At 37.7% G+C, this 17493-nt stretch overlaps 2 protein-coding genes across 9 annotated transcripts in view; both read left to right on the forward strand.

Annotated features, from left to right (window-relative positions):
* Positions 1-5376, forward strand: part of tnika (TRAF2 and NCK interacting kinase a) — a 99793-nt gene extending 94417 nt beyond the window's left edge. For all 7 annotated transcript variants that reach the window (XM_065276335.1, XM_065276336.1, XM_065276339.1 and 4 more), the window contains 3 exons: positions 572-731; positions 2031-2170; positions 3524-5376. In XM_065276335.1, coding sequence (XP_065132407.1) covers positions 572-731; positions 2031-2170; positions 3524-3607 — 384 coding nt within the window. In that variant the 3' untranslated portion in view covers positions 3608-5376. The remainder of the gene's footprint in view (positions 1-571; positions 732-2030; positions 2171-3523) is intronic.
* A 280-nt stretch (positions 5377-5656) lies between these two features.
* Positions 5657-17412, forward strand: slc2a2 (solute carrier family 2 member 2). Of its 2 annotated transcripts, none has more exons than XM_065276345.2 (11): positions 5657-5908; positions 8259-8354; positions 9598-9797; positions 10003-10127; positions 12063-12178; positions 12698-12860; positions 13808-13995; positions 14100-14204; positions 14845-14946; positions 15144-15347; positions 15437-17412. In XM_065276345.2, exons 1-11 carry the CDS (start codon positions 5900-5902, stop codon positions 15638-15640), a joined length of 1512 nt encoding a protein of 503 aa, XP_065132417.1. In that variant the 5' UTR covers positions 5657-5899; the 3' UTR covers positions 15641-17412. The 2 variants fall into 2 exon arrangements, with proteins under 2 accessions (XP_065132417.1, XP_073671089.1); XM_073814988.1 differs by lacking the exon at positions 5657-5908 and adding an exon at positions 6100-6118.
* Positions 17413-17493: the final 81 nt, after the last annotated feature.

A 17493-nucleotide genomic window follows, 5' to 3' on the forward strand; every position in this document is an offset into this window, starting at 1 on the left:
GAGATATTTGGTGCAGAAGAGAGAGCACATGAAAAAGAGTATTTGAAACTCGTAGCAGCAGATTCAAGCAGTTGTATTTATGTACTTGTGTTTGGGCTAGAAAATATTACAAAAATAAAAAAATATTTGTGAAAAATAAATTGTACACACATGCAAGTCTCATCGCACAGATGCACAAACTGATTTTGCAAATGTACAAAATTTGTGTGTGACTTCACATTATTTGATGCAGGCGTTCAAGTAGGTTATGCACCATATTTACTGCATCAATTGTAGCAAAAAGTGTGAATTTGTGAGTTTCTTAATCTGTGATTTGTAAAATGGGATTTGTGCTGCTGCACTGAAGGATTTGTGAATGTGTAACTGTTGTGTTGTATTTGAGGGAAAGAAAAAAATCTACAAGTTTGCATCTCGTCCTCTGTGACTTCAAGTTTACTGATACACATGTGTGGATAATCTCTACAAATACAAATTCCACTGTCACAGGTGTGCAGTTGTTTTGCACCAAATATACCTTCATAGGTCTCTTTGTGCACTGCAGCCTAATTTGCAAGTCTCTCTCTCCCCCCAGATTCAGAGCACTGTGACCCCTCATGCCATCGTGGTGCTCCCAAAGACTGATGGCATGGAAATGCTGCTGTGTTACGAGGATGAAGGTGTTTATGTCAATACCTATGGTAGAATCACTAAGGATGTTGTCTTGCAATGGGGAGAGATGCCCACTTCTGTTGGTGAGTTGAGTCAAAAAACATTTTAAGTATGGTTCATGATGTTTATAGTATTTTTTTAAGTACCTTGGAGTAGCATGTATGCACAATGTCTTACGGTTAGTACCATGGCATATTTCAAAGGGATTGGAAATGGTCTTTTTGTAGGTAACTTAACACTTTGAAGTAAGCACTTAATAAATGCTTCGCTTTTAAAAATGTTGCCCTTTGGAACAAGTGTCAGGTTAAAAACAGTCACTTACGGCTAAGGAAAAATTTAGTCCCATGGCATTTATGTGACCGGAATGTTGCAGTATTTCTAATGATTAATATTACTGCGAGTCGCCCTGATCGCCGTCTGTCCTCTATCGCAGCAGCAAAGTTTGTACGTGTCAGCTCATCCCAGCAGCACACGGGCAGAGATTGAGGGAATCGCAGCTAACAGAAGGGCTGCCACACTGCTTCTGCCTTGTGGGTGGAAATAAAAGTAGTTCATCCAAAGTTCAATAACTTTCAGATCTGGCTTTAACTTTGAAATATGAATGTGCTTGTGTCTGCATTCGGCAGGGTGTTGTGCTTATTAGTAGGGCTTGTGAACAGTTATCTATTTTCAAAGACGTTGCCTAATCATTAGCCTCATTTACCGTGTGCTTGTTTTTGTAGGGTGATAGCAGATATCACCCTGACAGATATGTGAAAGGACCGCAGATATGAAAGAACTGTCAAGAGTAAATCGTAGCATTCAGGAATGTTTGCTGGCCTGTGCGAATCAAGGGGACATTTCACAAGACTTTTTTAGGATGTCAAATAAATCTTTGGTGTTCACAGAGTACGTATGTGAAGTTCTAGCTTAAAAATATCATATAGATAATTTATTATAGCATGTTTAAATTGCCACTTTGTAGATGTGAGCAAAAATGTGCCGTTTTGGGTGTGTCCTTTTAAATGCAAATGAGTTGATCTGCACTAAATGTCAGTGTTGTGGTTGGATAGTGCAGATTAAGGGACGGTATTATCCCCTTCTGATGTCACAAGGGGAGCCAAATTTTAATGAGCTATTTTTTTCACATGCTTGCAGAGAATGGTTTACCAAAACTAAGTGACTGGGTTTGATCTTTTACATGTTTTCCAGGTTGATAGAAGCACTGGGGATCCAATTATAGCACTTAAACAAGGAAAAGTCAGATTTTCACGATATGTCCCCTTTAATGTTTCTATCTCCTGGTAGAGGAAAAAATATGGCAAGAACTGTGTTATGTTGCCTATGATTTTAAGAGGTTTATTGTTTCAAGTGAAGATTGTCTATACTTTTCTGTTTTGCAGCCTACATCCACTCCAACCAGATCATGGGCTGGGGAGAGAAAGCCATTGAGATCCGTTCGGTGGAAACGGGACATTTGGATGGGGTTTTCATGCACAAGAGAGCTCAGAGACTTAAGTTCCTCTGTGAGAGGAACGACAAGGTAAGACACTTCGGCTTCATTCACTAGAGTTTTCAATAGCCTGCTGTACATTCACTCCTGTGTAATTCTCTTATGTACTATCATCCCTTATTAAAAACAGCTTAGACCAGTTTAGATTCGTTTAAATTCCAAGATGCTCTTGGTAAGTTTAAGATGTTAGACTGTTAAACTAAGTAAATGTTCTTGTTTCACAAGAATCATACATCATCTTAAAGATGGGGTGCATGATCTCTGAAAGCCAATGTTGATATTTGAAACAAATACGCCCCTACCCCAATAGAATTTGGGCCTTCATTTGATAGACCCGCCCCACACATACACAACCAAGGCAATGATGTTGGTTAGTAGACACATTAGTAGTGTGTTTTGGTAGTCGCCTGACTCCCTTTTCCCCAAGAGTTTTTTTTTTTTAAATCACACACTCCGCTTTTAAGATGGTCACTAGTACAGGCCAAATTATCTTTGAGTTTCTTTGTGAATCTCGTTTTTTTCCCATTGCAAGCGGAAATGCGTATTTTGATTTGATTTATTTATTTAAAAGGGACAACGCACATTAATCAACAAAAGGACAAAGTCCAGAATGTAAATGTGCCAGATGAAAAAAGTGATGAATTTTTGACCTGAGGGAGGGGTTCTAGTTGACAACAGCGCTTGCAGTCAGCATAGAATGGACGCGTTTTTACATTTTTGGCGAGGTACGCGTCTGGCTATGCATAGCCTACGACGTAGAACCTACGCAGGACTACAAATACACTTAATTCTGAGAGAAAAGATGATTTTTAGAAACAAATGATGTAGTTATGATATTTCCCAGCAGGGAAATGACTTATGAAGCCAACCTTGACCCTTGGGCAAAACTACTTTGAAGATCCTTTGAACGGCTTGAAAATTCACAAAACATACATTATAGCAGTGGTTCCCAACCTTTTTCACTTCAAGGCCCCCTAGTTGCCCACAACAATATTTGAAGTGCCCCCACTTAATTTTTTCCACATAAAATTAATTAGAACTTGACTAGACAGATGTGTATTTGCTACTTAAATGGCCAAAAAAAAAAAACATTTTAATTTTAGCTTATTTTAGCTTATATTAATGCTGGTTTTGTCCCTTTTTTTTAAATTTTTTTTTTTTTTTTAAGTCATCTTGAGGCCCTTTTGAAATCTGCTTAGGCCCCCATGTTGGCCCCGATGCCCTATATGGGAAACAATGCATTATAGTGTTCAATAAGATGCATTCGGTTCGTCATTTGGGTAGCTACTGTAGTATAGCCCTCCTTATCTAGAGTTTGTATGTTATTTATTATATGTGGTATTTAAGATGCAAGTAAATATTTTGAAACTTCTTTCCCTGCAGGTGTTTTTCGCCTCTGTTCGATCTGGTGGCAGCAGTCAGGTTTTCTTCATGACGCTCAACAGGAACTCTTTGATGAACTGGTGAAGATCCAACAGACTGGACACTGTGGAGCCTTTTCTCCCATCAACATTCTGAGCGCACGGTACTCGGACACATTGGTCTAAATAGAGACAAAATAAAGACTCATAAAGAATGAGACTTGAGACATGGGTGTGTTCCTGTAGGTAGATCACCGGCTCTCTTCACACTGCTCACACAGATGCAGTATCTGAAATCACCTGCAGTGGCATTCAGTCCCCAGAAGGGGGAGCCGTTTTAGACCTGTGGCCTCTGATAAAGGCAGTTCTTTCAGTATTCCCCCCATTTACCTTCCTGCCCCTGTTACTTTTGTTTGACTTTATCTTTTAGGTTTCAACGAGTCTTAGTCATTGCATGATTGTAAAGAATCGGACAGTATTTAAAAGATAAAAAAAAAAAGGTGGAAATAACATTAGCACTCAGGCTAAGATCAAGCGGTTCCACTTTTCGGTACTGGTAACAGTTCTGCCAGTTTCACAAATATCTGGTTTATCCAATTTCTCATAGGAAAACAACATGCTCAAAATGAACACTGGTGCTCATTTGTATATTGTCAACAAGATCCATATACTGTACATTATCCAAAGTACTGTATCAAAATGTAGTTCAGTCTGTTAAAGTGTTATAGCTTTGAGGTCGGAAAGATGGAATTCACTAACAACATTACTGCCTGGGTCATAGACGCTTCTTTATGTTGCAAACCATGTTTTGAATTTTATCTTTATCTCTGGTCTGCTTTGAAACATGACGAAACAGGAGCACGAACGTTTACTAAACGAGAGCCATACAATGAAACATGTCCCGCTCACTGTTTGCATGTATTGTGTAGACACTGGAACAGATGTCGTATGATGTTTATGTCAGATCAACATACCTGATATCAACAGAATCAATTTAAAAAAGAATGAAAGAAAGAAAGGAAATCGAAGCACCTTTATTTCAGTGACCGTTAGGAAATGATATTGACTTTCATTTAGATTTCATTATAGTGCCTAGCACAAGTAATCCTGCGTGAAAGAAATCTTTAGAGGCACATTGATTTTCAATGTTTGTGTCTTCAGCCATCACTGTGGGCTGTTGTTCTTCTTCTAAAGGCATTGTTGTGTTAAGCTATAGTCTCTTGCACTTTTATTAACAATGTTTAATCAGTTAAAATAAGCCGTTACACAAAGCATTCCAGAAAGGGAAGGGGTCTTTATCAACAATAACGTAAAACTCTCAAACGTATTGTTTGGCCTAAAATATCAGAAATGTTGATCTTAACTTTATAGGTTAACAGTTGCCATACTGTAATGTTTTCGTTTGGTTCATTGGGTCATTTTTATAGCTTTTACATTTTGGGTTTGTTTGCTTGGGGCTTCAGTTAAATGCTTTAGATTTTCTCAGAGTCACTTGATGTTTGCACAGTATATAGATATTTATATTTGTTTCACATCTCTTACATAGCAAAAGAAGAATATTTTAATGGTGACGGAATGAGACGTTTTTAGCAATAATGTCCTGCTGATGTATGTATGCTGTGTGAAACACTGTGTTGGCCGGTGCCGGGGAAGAACTCAGTCGAACCTCACCGAGCCCTTTTGATGAACAACTTTATTTGACACTCAAGAATGGTTACTTAATCTTTCTGTCTTAATACGTTTTTAACGATCGTCATTCTTTCGAAAGCTGTAAACAAATTTTTGGTTCTCTTACGGTGATAGCACTATATGTTCTCATTTTGTTTTTGTTTTATTTTATGATTAAAAAATAAATAAACCGATAAGTACCTTTGCCTTGTTTGTTCCCTCTTTCATTGTAGAATGTTTGTTCACAAAAGCGCCAATTTCGCTGACGGATGAAAACGACCCTCAGACTTTGTTCTTTGAAATGTGCTTGTGCAAGAAGGGTTAATATATTACAAAGATTTCTTATCCAACCACGTTTTGTTATGCTATATTAAGAAAAAAAAGAACAATACAGCAATGTGGACACCTTTGTGGACATTTTTTTTTTTGCATTTAAATCACACATTTTTATTAACATACCTGAGTCAGCTTGATAATTTTTACCACAGCGAATAGGGAAATATTTGCAAGAAAATGTTTTTTCCTAAAGCACCATATAACCACTACACCGATACATGGCTATCAGCATGATCAGGAATCATTTGGCATGAGTTCCCTTCACTAAAGCACAAATGTGCGGCATGATCCCGCAGTGACAGGATTGATCATTTACTGGCTATTGGGAAAGCAGCCGAGAAGCTTAGCCTGCTATTAACACGCAGGAGTCGTTCTTCTTCCCGCTTTGAACAAAATGGAGAAGGTAAATTTGACTTTGCATCTTCACTATAATAAATACCTGGATGATACTGGACGTTTAAAGCAACTTAATAATTTTGATTTGTAAGTCAGTGGTGTAAATGGTGTCTTATTTCTATTTGTTTGCAGTACAATTTCTTTATTTTTTGTAGCTTTTCTTGCTTAATTTTAGAAAGGTAAACTCTGAGATGGTGATGAGATACTGTACAGAATTGTGAGTGCATAGGTTATTTGTGCTGTAATGATGATGTTTCTGAGTTGATCATTAATGTTTATGCGATTTAGACTAAATGGAGAGCCATCTGCTTGTTAAGGTTTACAAATGAATAAGCAAAATACAAACTTGGGGGAAAACTGCTCAGATGTTCATTGTGCTTGGTGAAGACAGATTGTGATTTATTTATGTACTTTGTAAAGATATGCAATGGTTTATAGTGTAATGCACAATGCACATCGAGTGTAAGTGATTTTTGTGATTTAAACACATTGTTTTGTAAATTATATTCATTTAGATATTTAACATAGTACTGCCTGAGTACTCATAATAGTTTTTTTATCTGCTGGTATACATTTAAGAAGTTTGTATACAGTACCTTCTATTTCTATATCTATATATATATATATATATATATTTTTTTTTATTTAAACATTTTCTGGGTGAATTTCAACCCAGCTGCTGCGGGCTCGTCCCTTTTTGACCCAACGCTGGAAAAACCCAGCATTTTTTTAGTTAAACTTTTATAAAGTAATTGCACTTTTCTCTGAAACTGCTATAAGCATTTGTTTCAATGTGTATGTCTTTAAAGGAAAACACCACCTTTTTTCAATTATTTACTGTGTTCTTACCTAAGCTTAGGCAAATTAATACATACTTACCTTTTTTTAAAGCATGCACTTAATCTTTGTACAGCGCATTGCGAATGTGTTAGCATTTAGCCTATCCCCATTCATTCCTTAGGATTCAAACAGGGATGAATTTAGAAGCCACCAAACACTTCCATGTTTTCCCTATTTAAAGACTCTTACATGAGTAGTTACACAAGTAAGTATGGTGGCCCAAAATAAAACATTGCAATTTTTTTAAGCGGATAAAAAAATAAGAACTATATTGTATGACGGAAGAGCAATTTGTTTGCAGCACTTAGACCTCGGTGCGCAAGAGGTCGATGTGCTCCAAACTAAGTGCTCTTCTGCCATACAGTAAAGTTCTCATTTTTTATCCGCTTAACTCTTTCCCCGCCATTGACGAGATATCTCGTCAATTAAGAGAAAACGCTTCCCCGCCAATGACGAGATTTTCCGTCTTTCCGCAATACCGCTATTATCCACCAGGTGGCGCCCTTCCGCAACTTTTTAAACGCGGAAGTATTGCCCTATGGCAAGCTGCTGCATGTCTGTGTCTGTTTTAAAGATCGCTCTGAATGGGATCTCTATGAAAAGTCCGTCACAAAAATGGAATTATCTCTGCTTTTTGCTCAAAATATGGTGTTTTTGCAAAAACCTACCCATATTCAAAAGCTGATTGCAAAAGAACCACTAAAGGTAGGATGAAACGTTTTTTTTTGTTTGAAAGCAGAGGGTCTGTTCTTTCATTTGGTATATTGTATGTTTATATATTCAAAGAAGAAAATTTTCTGGAAGGCATTAAACTTTGGTGAAAATCATGAAAAACGCTGGCATTGGCTGGCAACTTTTTTTAAAAACGCTGGCGGTGAAAGAGTTAAAAATCGCCACATTTTATTTTGTGCCACCACTACTCATGTAACACTACTCATGTAATGTCTTTAAAAAGGGAAAACATGGAGATGTTTGGTGGCTTCTAAATTCATCCTTGTTTGGATCCTAAGGAATGAATGGGACTAAGCTAAATGCTAACACATTCATGACGCGTTGTACAAAGATTAAGTGCACGCATTGAAAAATTATGCTATGTATTAATTCGTCTAAGTTGAGGTAACAACATAGTAAAATATTGAAAAGCGGTGGTGTTTTCCTTTAAATATCAAAGATTTAATCAAAATTAAAATTAATTTGTATTCATAATGTTGGCACACCATTCTGCATTAGTTTTCATGTCAAGGTTTGCATACATTGTAGGAATCAATATATAAGCACAATATAACCTAAAATGACCCATGTTGTGGGAATCATTTAATATATCTAAAGAGAAAAACTAAATAATTAACATAGAAACCATTTTAACATTATTTGTATACTTACTGGATAAACAAAATAACTGCAGCTGTTCATACAGTATAAAATCAATAGAACGAATGGAAAGCCCCACCATGATAGAAAAATAAGTGTGTGTACCTGTATGTGTGTTAATGGGTTCCTGTATTAATATTCTATAGCAGTTAACGGGAACACTCGCTCTGGCTGTGTTCACGGCAGCACTTGGCTCTCTGCAGATAGGATACAGTTTGGGAGTCATCAATGCACCTCAGAAGGTCAGTCAGACATCACCACTCAATTCATTTCCCTCAGCACATGGTTTCACGGCACGCAGTGCCCGGTTGTCGTGGTTACGCACCTACACTGAAGTGAACTACTGGTCTGTATGTATATGGGTCTGGCCTGTGGCTAAACTGATCTTTGAAACAAAAACCTTGTCAAAAATAAAATGTTTAGGTTTGCTAAGGATGAGGAACATGGATCACAACTGTGTGGAGAAGTTTAGCCAGGCTAGAATTCTAGGAGCTGAAGTTAAAATTTTTTTACACAGTAACATTAGCTCAGTGTAATAGTTAATACGCGTTATGAACGAATGTTATTCACTTGTCATTTATTTCCTTCGTTATCAAAAATAAACTACTGTAAAAAGATTCTGTTGTTACAGATTATATGCACTGTCAAAAATAAAGGTACAAAGCTGTCACTGGGGCAGTACCCTTTAAAAAAGGTCCTAATATGTACCATTTAGGTACAAATATGTTGTATCTTTGAACTGCCAATATGTACCTTTGAAGTACTAATATGCACTCTTTGGGTACAAAGGTGTACCTTTTTTAAAGGGTACTGTCCCACACTGTCAGAAATAAAGGTACAAAACTGTACCTTTTCTGTCACTGGGGCTGTACACTTTCAAAAAGTACAGCATTGCACCTAAGGATTTTTCATTTTAGTACCTCAGAGGTACATACTGGGACCAAAGAGAGCTTATTAGTACCTTAAAAATACATACAGTATTAGTTTCTCAAAGATACATATTGGTACTAAATATTTACATATCTGTACCTAATGGTCAATACAATTATCTTTTTAAAGAGTGCTGCCCCACTGACAGCTAGGATACATATTTTGACTTTTTCTAACAATGTAGGTCCTTAAGGTGTGGTAATCTGCCCAAAATTTTATTTTGTTTTGTATACCTGTAAAGGTACCAAACGGAAACTTAGGGTACAGTCCCAGAGACAGAAAAGGTACAGTTGTGTACCTTTATTTCTGACAGTGCAGTGATAACTTTTGTACCTTAATTTCTGAGAGTGTGTGGAAGTCTACCCGATTTAGCATTTAGTCCACAAAAGTTTGTGTTGTTGCTGCTGAAACGATCTATACATACTAGTTAACTACTTAACTCCCTTTTCACAAATTCTGAGCAAAGTAAGATTTGGATTTATCTCCTCTAGGTTTTCTGTTCAAGCTTTTATTTACTAACATGTAAGGATGAGATTCTGTCATTTTGTGTTTAAGATCATCGAAAGGCACTATGCCAGATCTCTCGGTGTCTATAATGAAGAACTCACTCGTAATGAGAGAGGCAACGATACGGCACATGAAGATCAAACACATCCTTCTGTGGTCATGTACTGGTCTTTGTCAGTGGCTGTGTTCGCCGTTGGAGGGGTATTGTCCTCCTTTCTGGTGGGCTTTGTTGGCGACTTTCGTGGAAGGTGTAGTATCTGTTAATGTGCTGGGTATCATGTCTGAAAAGATAAGAACATGAAATGCAAAACATGAAAGAAACTGATTAAATAATGTTACAGTTAATGAGCTTTCTTTATCATAGAAGACTAAATAAAGTTTAAGATGTTCAAATAAGACAGAATGTGCCTCTTGTTTGTGGGTCTTTCTTTGAAAATCAATATCGTTTCACAGGATCAAAGGGATGTTGGCTATAAACCTCCTGGCCATATCGGCAGGGTTGCTCATGGGTCTGGCGCAGATGGGCACACCTCACCTCATGGTGATAGCAGGACGTGCTATCATGGGACTTTACTGTGGTAAGAACTTTGGCCTTACAGAAAACACACTACTGCTATTCAATGCACTTTCAAATATATTCTGACAGATGATATGCATTCCAGGAACCACAGTAACGCAATCACTTATAATGTACAGCACTATTAGCCAGTCACTATCATGAATTATACCAAGGGGGTGTTGAATGCTTTACTCTGATTGGTCGAGAAATGTTCCAGGAGTATGCATTATTTTTCGATAAACGCACACCTGGCCTGTCAAATGTCTTGGTTATGACAGACATTGCTCTGGGGGTTATCTTTGTGGTGCTTGGAATTAATAAAAAATCATGCATCATGCCGCATTACCACCTTGGCTGTGCATTATTTGGAATAATTCAACGGCCCATCATAAGTCATTCCTTACATAAACCCACAACAGCGTGAACGTGACCCTGATGCAAATACTAAAAAAATTGGATTGCCTCAACCCATGGTTGGATACATTTTGGACAGAATCGATTTTTGGGTTATAAATTAACCTTATAGTATGCTGTTTTGTTTCAACTAAAATACTGGTCTGTTTCAGTTTCAACCTGTGGTTTGGTAACAACAACCCAGCATAGTATCAAAACAGCTTGTTCTGTCCAATATTTACCCAACCATGGGTTAAACCAACCAAATATTTCTTCTTCTAGCATTTCAGCTGACTGTACTGTTATGCTGCTCCTGACATGGCTACTCACCAACGAAATAAATTGACATGAACTATTTATTTGGGCTACAATGTAATAATCGTTTTTCTATTAACATGCTCTCGACACATAGGCCTACCATACGTTCAGTCAATTACTTTTGCATCAAAACCACTTAATCCCGCATTCAGGCCATTCAGAAATACCGTTTTTTAGGCAGAGTGGAAGTGGCACAGCTGGCGGAATGGTGTGGCGCCAACAACCTGTCCCTGAAAGGGGAGAAGACAAACAAGGTTGTGATGGACTTCAGGAGAAACCCACTGACCATTGACAGCTCAGCAGCACCAAATTTCTGGGGGTGCACATCACAGAGGATCTCACTTGGGCCACCAAATCACTCTCCAAGAAGGCACAACAGTAATTACACTTTCACCGCCAGCTGACAAGAGCAAGTTTCCCTCCAGCCATCCTCACCACATTCTATATGGGAACCATTGAATGCATGTTGACCAGTTGAATCAATGTCTGGTATGGGAACTGTAGCACTGCATACCCGTCAATGGACAGTGAACACAGCTGCAAAGATCATCGTGGCCTTTTTCCGTCCATCCTGGCCATTTTCCTTACATGATGCTCAAGCAAAACCACCAGCATTGTGAAGGACCGGACTCATCTCTCCCACAGTCTCTTCCAGCTCCTACCGTCAGGAAGGTGGTATCGGAGCATTAGAGTCTGCTCTGCCAGAATGCGCAACAACTTTTTCCTCCAGTGACTATTTGTAACACCGTGGTCCTAAGAGATGCAACATTTTGTTCCACTGTTGTATGTCCCTACATGTAGAGCAGGGGTGTCCAAAGTTGGTCCTGAAAGGGCCGGTGTCCTGCAGAGTTTAGCTAAAACTTCCCTCAACACACCTGCCTCAAAGTATCTAGTCTGCCTAGTAAGACCTTGATTAGCTGGATCAGATGTGTTTGATTAGGGTTGGAATAAAAATCTGCAGAGACACCGCCCCTCCAGGAGCAGGAGTGGACCCCCCTGATGTAGAGGAATGACAATAAAAGCTTACTTGAATTGACACTTGACTTTGATCCATTAAGAGTCTGATAAAAAAAATGCTAATTAACAAGAAATCATGCCAGATGCACTTTTTTGCTGAACCCCAAGGCAAACACAACCACATTACAATTTACTATTAGTAATAGTTAGACTCTATTGACGTTGCTATTACTTAAACTATTGGACTCTGTTTTACTTATATTCATGTTTTATAATTAATTTACAGGATTGACATCTGGCTTGGTGCCCATGTACATTGGCGAGATTTCCCCAGTGAAGTACCGAGGGGCTTTGGGAACACTTCATCAGCTGGCTCTTGTAACTGGCATCCTTCTTAGCCAAGTGAGTCTTACTTCTTTATTTAATCTTCACGCCATTCCAGCATCTATGGCTATAAACATTGGGCCACCGGTTAATCCATACATAGATTAGTGGAGGGGCAATTTGCTAACTTGCATGTTTTTTGGCCTGTGGGAGGAAACCCATTCTGACACAGCGAGAACAGAAATACCACCTGACCTAGCCGGGGCTCGAACCCTGGACTGTGAATTGCCGTGAGGTGCTGCCCACTGAGCCACTGTGCCGCCCTATAACAAACCTTATCCATAAATAAACTACATTGAAATGTTCCTGGTGGGACCTAAATGAGACTATCAGATACTGTAGATAAAGAAGAATGCACATCTGTGACTTTCCACAGAAAGTATATCTAATAAAATCACATGTAACTAATAAAAACAGTGAGGCTTTCGTAGTTTTGTAGCTTTTAATTTCAGTTAATTCATTTGATCCTATAGTTTATCATTCTATTTTGGCTTATTATAGATGTAAGATGTGTTCTGATGTCCTTGTATTGTGCAGGTCATTGGTTTAGAGTTTCTGCTGGGAAATGATGACATGTGGCCTCTGTTGCTGGGTCTGTCTGGCGCTCCCGCCATCTTGCAAAGTTTACTGTTGCTTCTGTGTCCAGAGAGTCCTCGCTACCTCTACATCAAACTAGGCAAAACAGAAGAAGCATGCAAGAGTATGTACTAAGACGTCTTACTCCTAATATGTTTTGTTTAATTTAAATTGTAATCCTAATTTGAGTTTGAGGACCACTGCTTTAACTGAATTCATGATAAGATCCAAAGCCAAAAATTATGTTCATGGTCACCGGTATCCCTGGTGCTATATGTCAATGCACTGGGCTATCGGCACCAATGTTCACGTATTTTAACTAGCAGATCATAGTGCTACTCTTCAAAGTCTTTGATTCGATTCCCAAGCAAAGCATGTGCTGATGAAATGTAAAACTTAAAAGCATTTTAAAGGGACACTCGACTTTTTTCAAAATCAGCCTCCCTAGAGTTAAACATTTGATTTTTACCTTTTTGGAATCGATTCAGGCGATCTCCGGGTCTGGCGTTACCACCTTTAGCATAGCTTAGCATAATCCATTGAATCTGATTAGACCATTAGCATCACGCTAAAAATAATCAAAGAGTTTGGGATATTTTTCCCCATTTAAAACTTGACTCTTCTGTAGTTACATCGTGTACTAAGACCGACAGAAAATTAAAAGTTGCGATTTTCTAGGCAGATATGGCTAGGAACTATACTCTCATTCTTGAAAATCGCAACTTTTATTTTTTTTCTGTCGGTCTTAGTACACAATGTAACTACAGAAGAGTCAAGTTTTAAATAGGAAAAATATTCAAACTCTTTGGTAATTTCTTAGTGCGATGCTAATGGTCTAATCAGATTGTTAAAAGTGGTACCGCCAGACCCGGAGATTGGCTGAATGGATTCCAAAATGGTAAAAATCAAATGTTTAACTCTAGAGGAGCTGGAAAATTAGCAATTTTTCAAAAAAAGTGAAATGTCCCTTTGAGTCATTTTGTATCAAAGCATCTCCCAAGTGCATGAATGTAAATATGGCCAAGGCAACTAATAAAGCTCAAATTTTCCCCTACTTTTTCTTTCTGGCAGGTCTGAAAAGGTTAAAAGGAGATTGTGACACATCAAGGGACATCGCCGAGATGCAGGCAGAGAAGGAAGAAGCCATGAAAGAAGCCAAAATGTCAATTCTGAGGCTCCTTCGTTCCTCTGTGTATCGCAAGCAGCTCTTTGTGGCCTTGATGATGCATTTATCACAGCAATTCTCAGGGATTAATGCTGTAAGCCTCCTGTTTTATGGATAAAACTCATTTTAAATGACATAAGGACCACCATTTTCTATTAGACAACAATAATATTTGAACTTCTGTTCTTTTTTGTCCAGATCTTTTATTACTCCACTGCGATCTTCCAGACAGCGGGCGTTGGGCAGCCTGTGTATGCCACCATTGGAGTGGGAGTTATAAACATCATTTTCACCCTTGTGTCGGTAAACAGACGCTAATTTAAAGGCAAACACTGGCTGCTGAGGAACAGGCTCTCGTTTCTTAGAAACAGCAGTATAGTTTTGTCTTTAGGGACTTCCTATCTCCCCCCTTTTCGATAGCAGAGACTGATGTTTTAAATAATTTTACCTTTCATTGGATTATTTAGAAATTGTTAACGTTTCCAAAAATATTAGTCATTTATTTAAGAGAGATAATTATACACATTCCTGGTGTGAGATTATCAGTATAATGTTAACATAATAACATTACTGTGACCCAGTGAGACATCTTACTCTAGAATAGGTGAAGTATAAAAAACAGGCAGTCAAACAACTGCTGGAGCTAAAGCGGTTACTCAAGCCTGCCTTTTCTCCGGCCACATGCTGGAGAACGGCCAGATCTTATCTGGGACTTTGCAGTGTTTATCTCATAGTTCAAGGGCAGCCTGCAAGTGAAACCATTTTGAATAATATGCCAGGAGCCTTTTATTTAAATAAGCCTCTTTGAGACATTTATTTATTTGGTGATTCGATAGCCAAAAGTCTTTTTTATCGATTCTTTGAGCATATGGGCAATTGAAAGATAATATTTGCATTGAATTTGAGTCATTTGTTTATTCTTTTATGTTTGCATGTGTTGCAGGTGGCTTTGGTGGACAGGGCGGGCAGGCGGACTCTCACTCTAATTGGTTTGGCAGGAATGTGTTGCTGTGCTGTGGCCATGACGGTGGGCATGGCTTTTCAGGTGAGTTTATATAGTCGATATATTGTATTTTCAGCCTGCATGTGCTGGGGAAACTGTAGCTTCTCAAGCTAAATAAGCAGTTTTAACTACAAGCTTTACAAAAAAGCTATAAAATAGCCTACACTGTAAGAAATTGTTGCTGACTTGACGTTGAATCCAATTAAGATTTTCAATCTTAATTCTGCTCTGCTTCCCAGGATGTTTACCCATGGATGAGCTATCTCAGTATGACAGCCATTTTCCTTTTCGTATCATTCTTCGAGATCGGGCCAGGACCGATCCCATGGTTCATTGTGGCTGAACTCTTCAGTCAGGGGCCACGTCCAGCGGCTATCGCATTAGCTGGGTGCTGCAACTGGACTAGCAATTTTATTATTGGCATGTTCTTTCCTTATTTAGAGGTAGAGTAAATCAAATGAACTTACATTTCAAATTATTATTATTTTTAAATGAAAGAAAACCTTACCTTTTACTCTGCTTTGTTCCATAGAGCCTTTGTGGGAGCTATGTCTTCATAATTTTTGCAGTACTCCTGTTTGGATTCACTATTTTTACCTACTTACGAGTACCTGAAACAAAGGGGAAGACTTTTGAGGAAATAGCAGCAGGCTTCCGAGGCAAGCGAGGTGCTTCTCCCTCTAAAGCCCTTGCTGAGACTGAAATGGAGCAGCTCAAGAGCTCCACAGAGGCTTAAAGATTCAATGGAAACTGTGGAATGAGGAACGTTACTGCTTTCACAGAACTTATCTGCTGTATGGAGCCTTACCATTACTTGTAAAGAAATAACATGATGTTCTGTAGTAAACTCAATAGCATAATCATGAAGTGAGCAACATACACTGTGGACTTTGACTTTTGGGCATCTGATATTGATATTATGGAGACTTAAAACATTTTTTTTATATTTCCAAAGTTATAAAGTGTATTGTTCAATTTTTTAATGTTGATATAATACAAGCCACTTTTGAAGGAAAGTGACATCTTCAAATAGTTTCACTTGAAGTTAAATCTGAAAGATATTTTTCTATGTTGAGATGTTGACTTACCAGAATTACGGTTTGTTTAATTTTATGTTTATCTTTCTGAAGCATGATACTTCAGAAAACAACATCTTATGATGCCAAAATATATTGATTCATTTGAATCTAAAATAGAGTTCTAGTTAAAAAATCCCATAACATCAAATATTAAAGTCTGTCCTTAGCAAACTTCTGAATTGCTTGTAAAGACCAACCAAGAATTGGTTGGGATGATCAGTAAATTATTCACTCTCTGGATTTTGTCACAGCTTTGATTCATAGAACCGATGGTGGAGTTTATTTAAGATTTATTTAAGGATCACTCGTAATCATAAGGGAACCCCTTTTAGTGCTTTTTTACACCATTTTGTATAAAAATGGTATATGACTAATAGCCAGGAAATAATAATAAATAAAAGGTTAAATAAATGTATTTGTTACAGCGTAGTTTCATAAAAGTAAAATTAGTTTTTTATGACCTAAAACTTTGTTGTAAAAATGACCTTTTTTATAGAAACCAGAAGATTTTCTGATAAAGAGGAATAGCTTTGCAAATCATGAATAGCACACATTACACAAATTTCATTGTAAGAGATAGGCAAGGGTTACAGTAAGTGATTAATAACTTGCTGTATATCTTGGCACGTCCCACTTATACAGCTATCTTATAGCTTTACAACAATTTTACAGTTTTGTAATAGTGATATGGGGCGACACAGTGGCTGTGTAGGTAGCACTATTGCCTCACAACAACAACATGTCCCCAGTTTGAACCATTGCTGAGTCAGGAGGTCTTTCTGTGTGGAGTTCTCTCTGTGCCAGTATGGGTTTACTCTGGGTAGCCCAGTCTAAAGGCATGCAGGTTCGGTTATCTGGAGATGCCAAATTGCCTTTCCTGCAACGTGTTTATAGATCAACTTGTGTACAGATTGAATAGCCCTTGCTATGAATATAGCCATTAAAACTGGAATAACATAACTGCATAAATGTTTATTTTGTATGAACTATTCATTTAACTACATGATGTGTTTGTGCCACATTGTATTCACATACTTGTTTCTATAACATCAAATGTACATAAAACATTAGATCAATTTTGACAGTGAAGGCACAATCACTGAGAAAAAATGATTTATTAGCTAATTTAAGGGGTATGGACAGCTGATATCTCTCTCTTTATACTGATAAAGTTGTCTTTTTTCCTTATCAAATAATTTTAAACCAAAACTTTTTCCCAAATGTTATAGTTTATATAGATATAATGATATAGAGTAAATATCATTAAATAAAACAAGCATGCCTTTTCAAAACAACAACATTAATCTATCCTTTGGAATCTGTTGCTATTGTCATTCCTATATTAAAGCTTTACATCATGTCACCTTGATGAGCATGTACTTGAAAAATGTATTGCAAATATGCTAATAAATTATTACTTTTACATCAACCCTAAATTGTCGAATGGATCGATGTTTACTGCTTACCCTGACGTTGCACAAAAAGATAAATAAAGAAAGAAAATAAGTGA

The sequence above is a fragment of the Paramisgurnus dabryanus genome, chromosome 6 (assembly GCF_030506205.2).
Source record: "Paramisgurnus dabryanus chromosome 6, PD_genome_1.1, whole genome shotgun sequence".
Classification (NCBI taxonomy): domain Eukaryota; kingdom Metazoa; phylum Chordata; class Actinopteri; order Cypriniformes; family Cobitidae; genus Paramisgurnus; species Paramisgurnus dabryanus.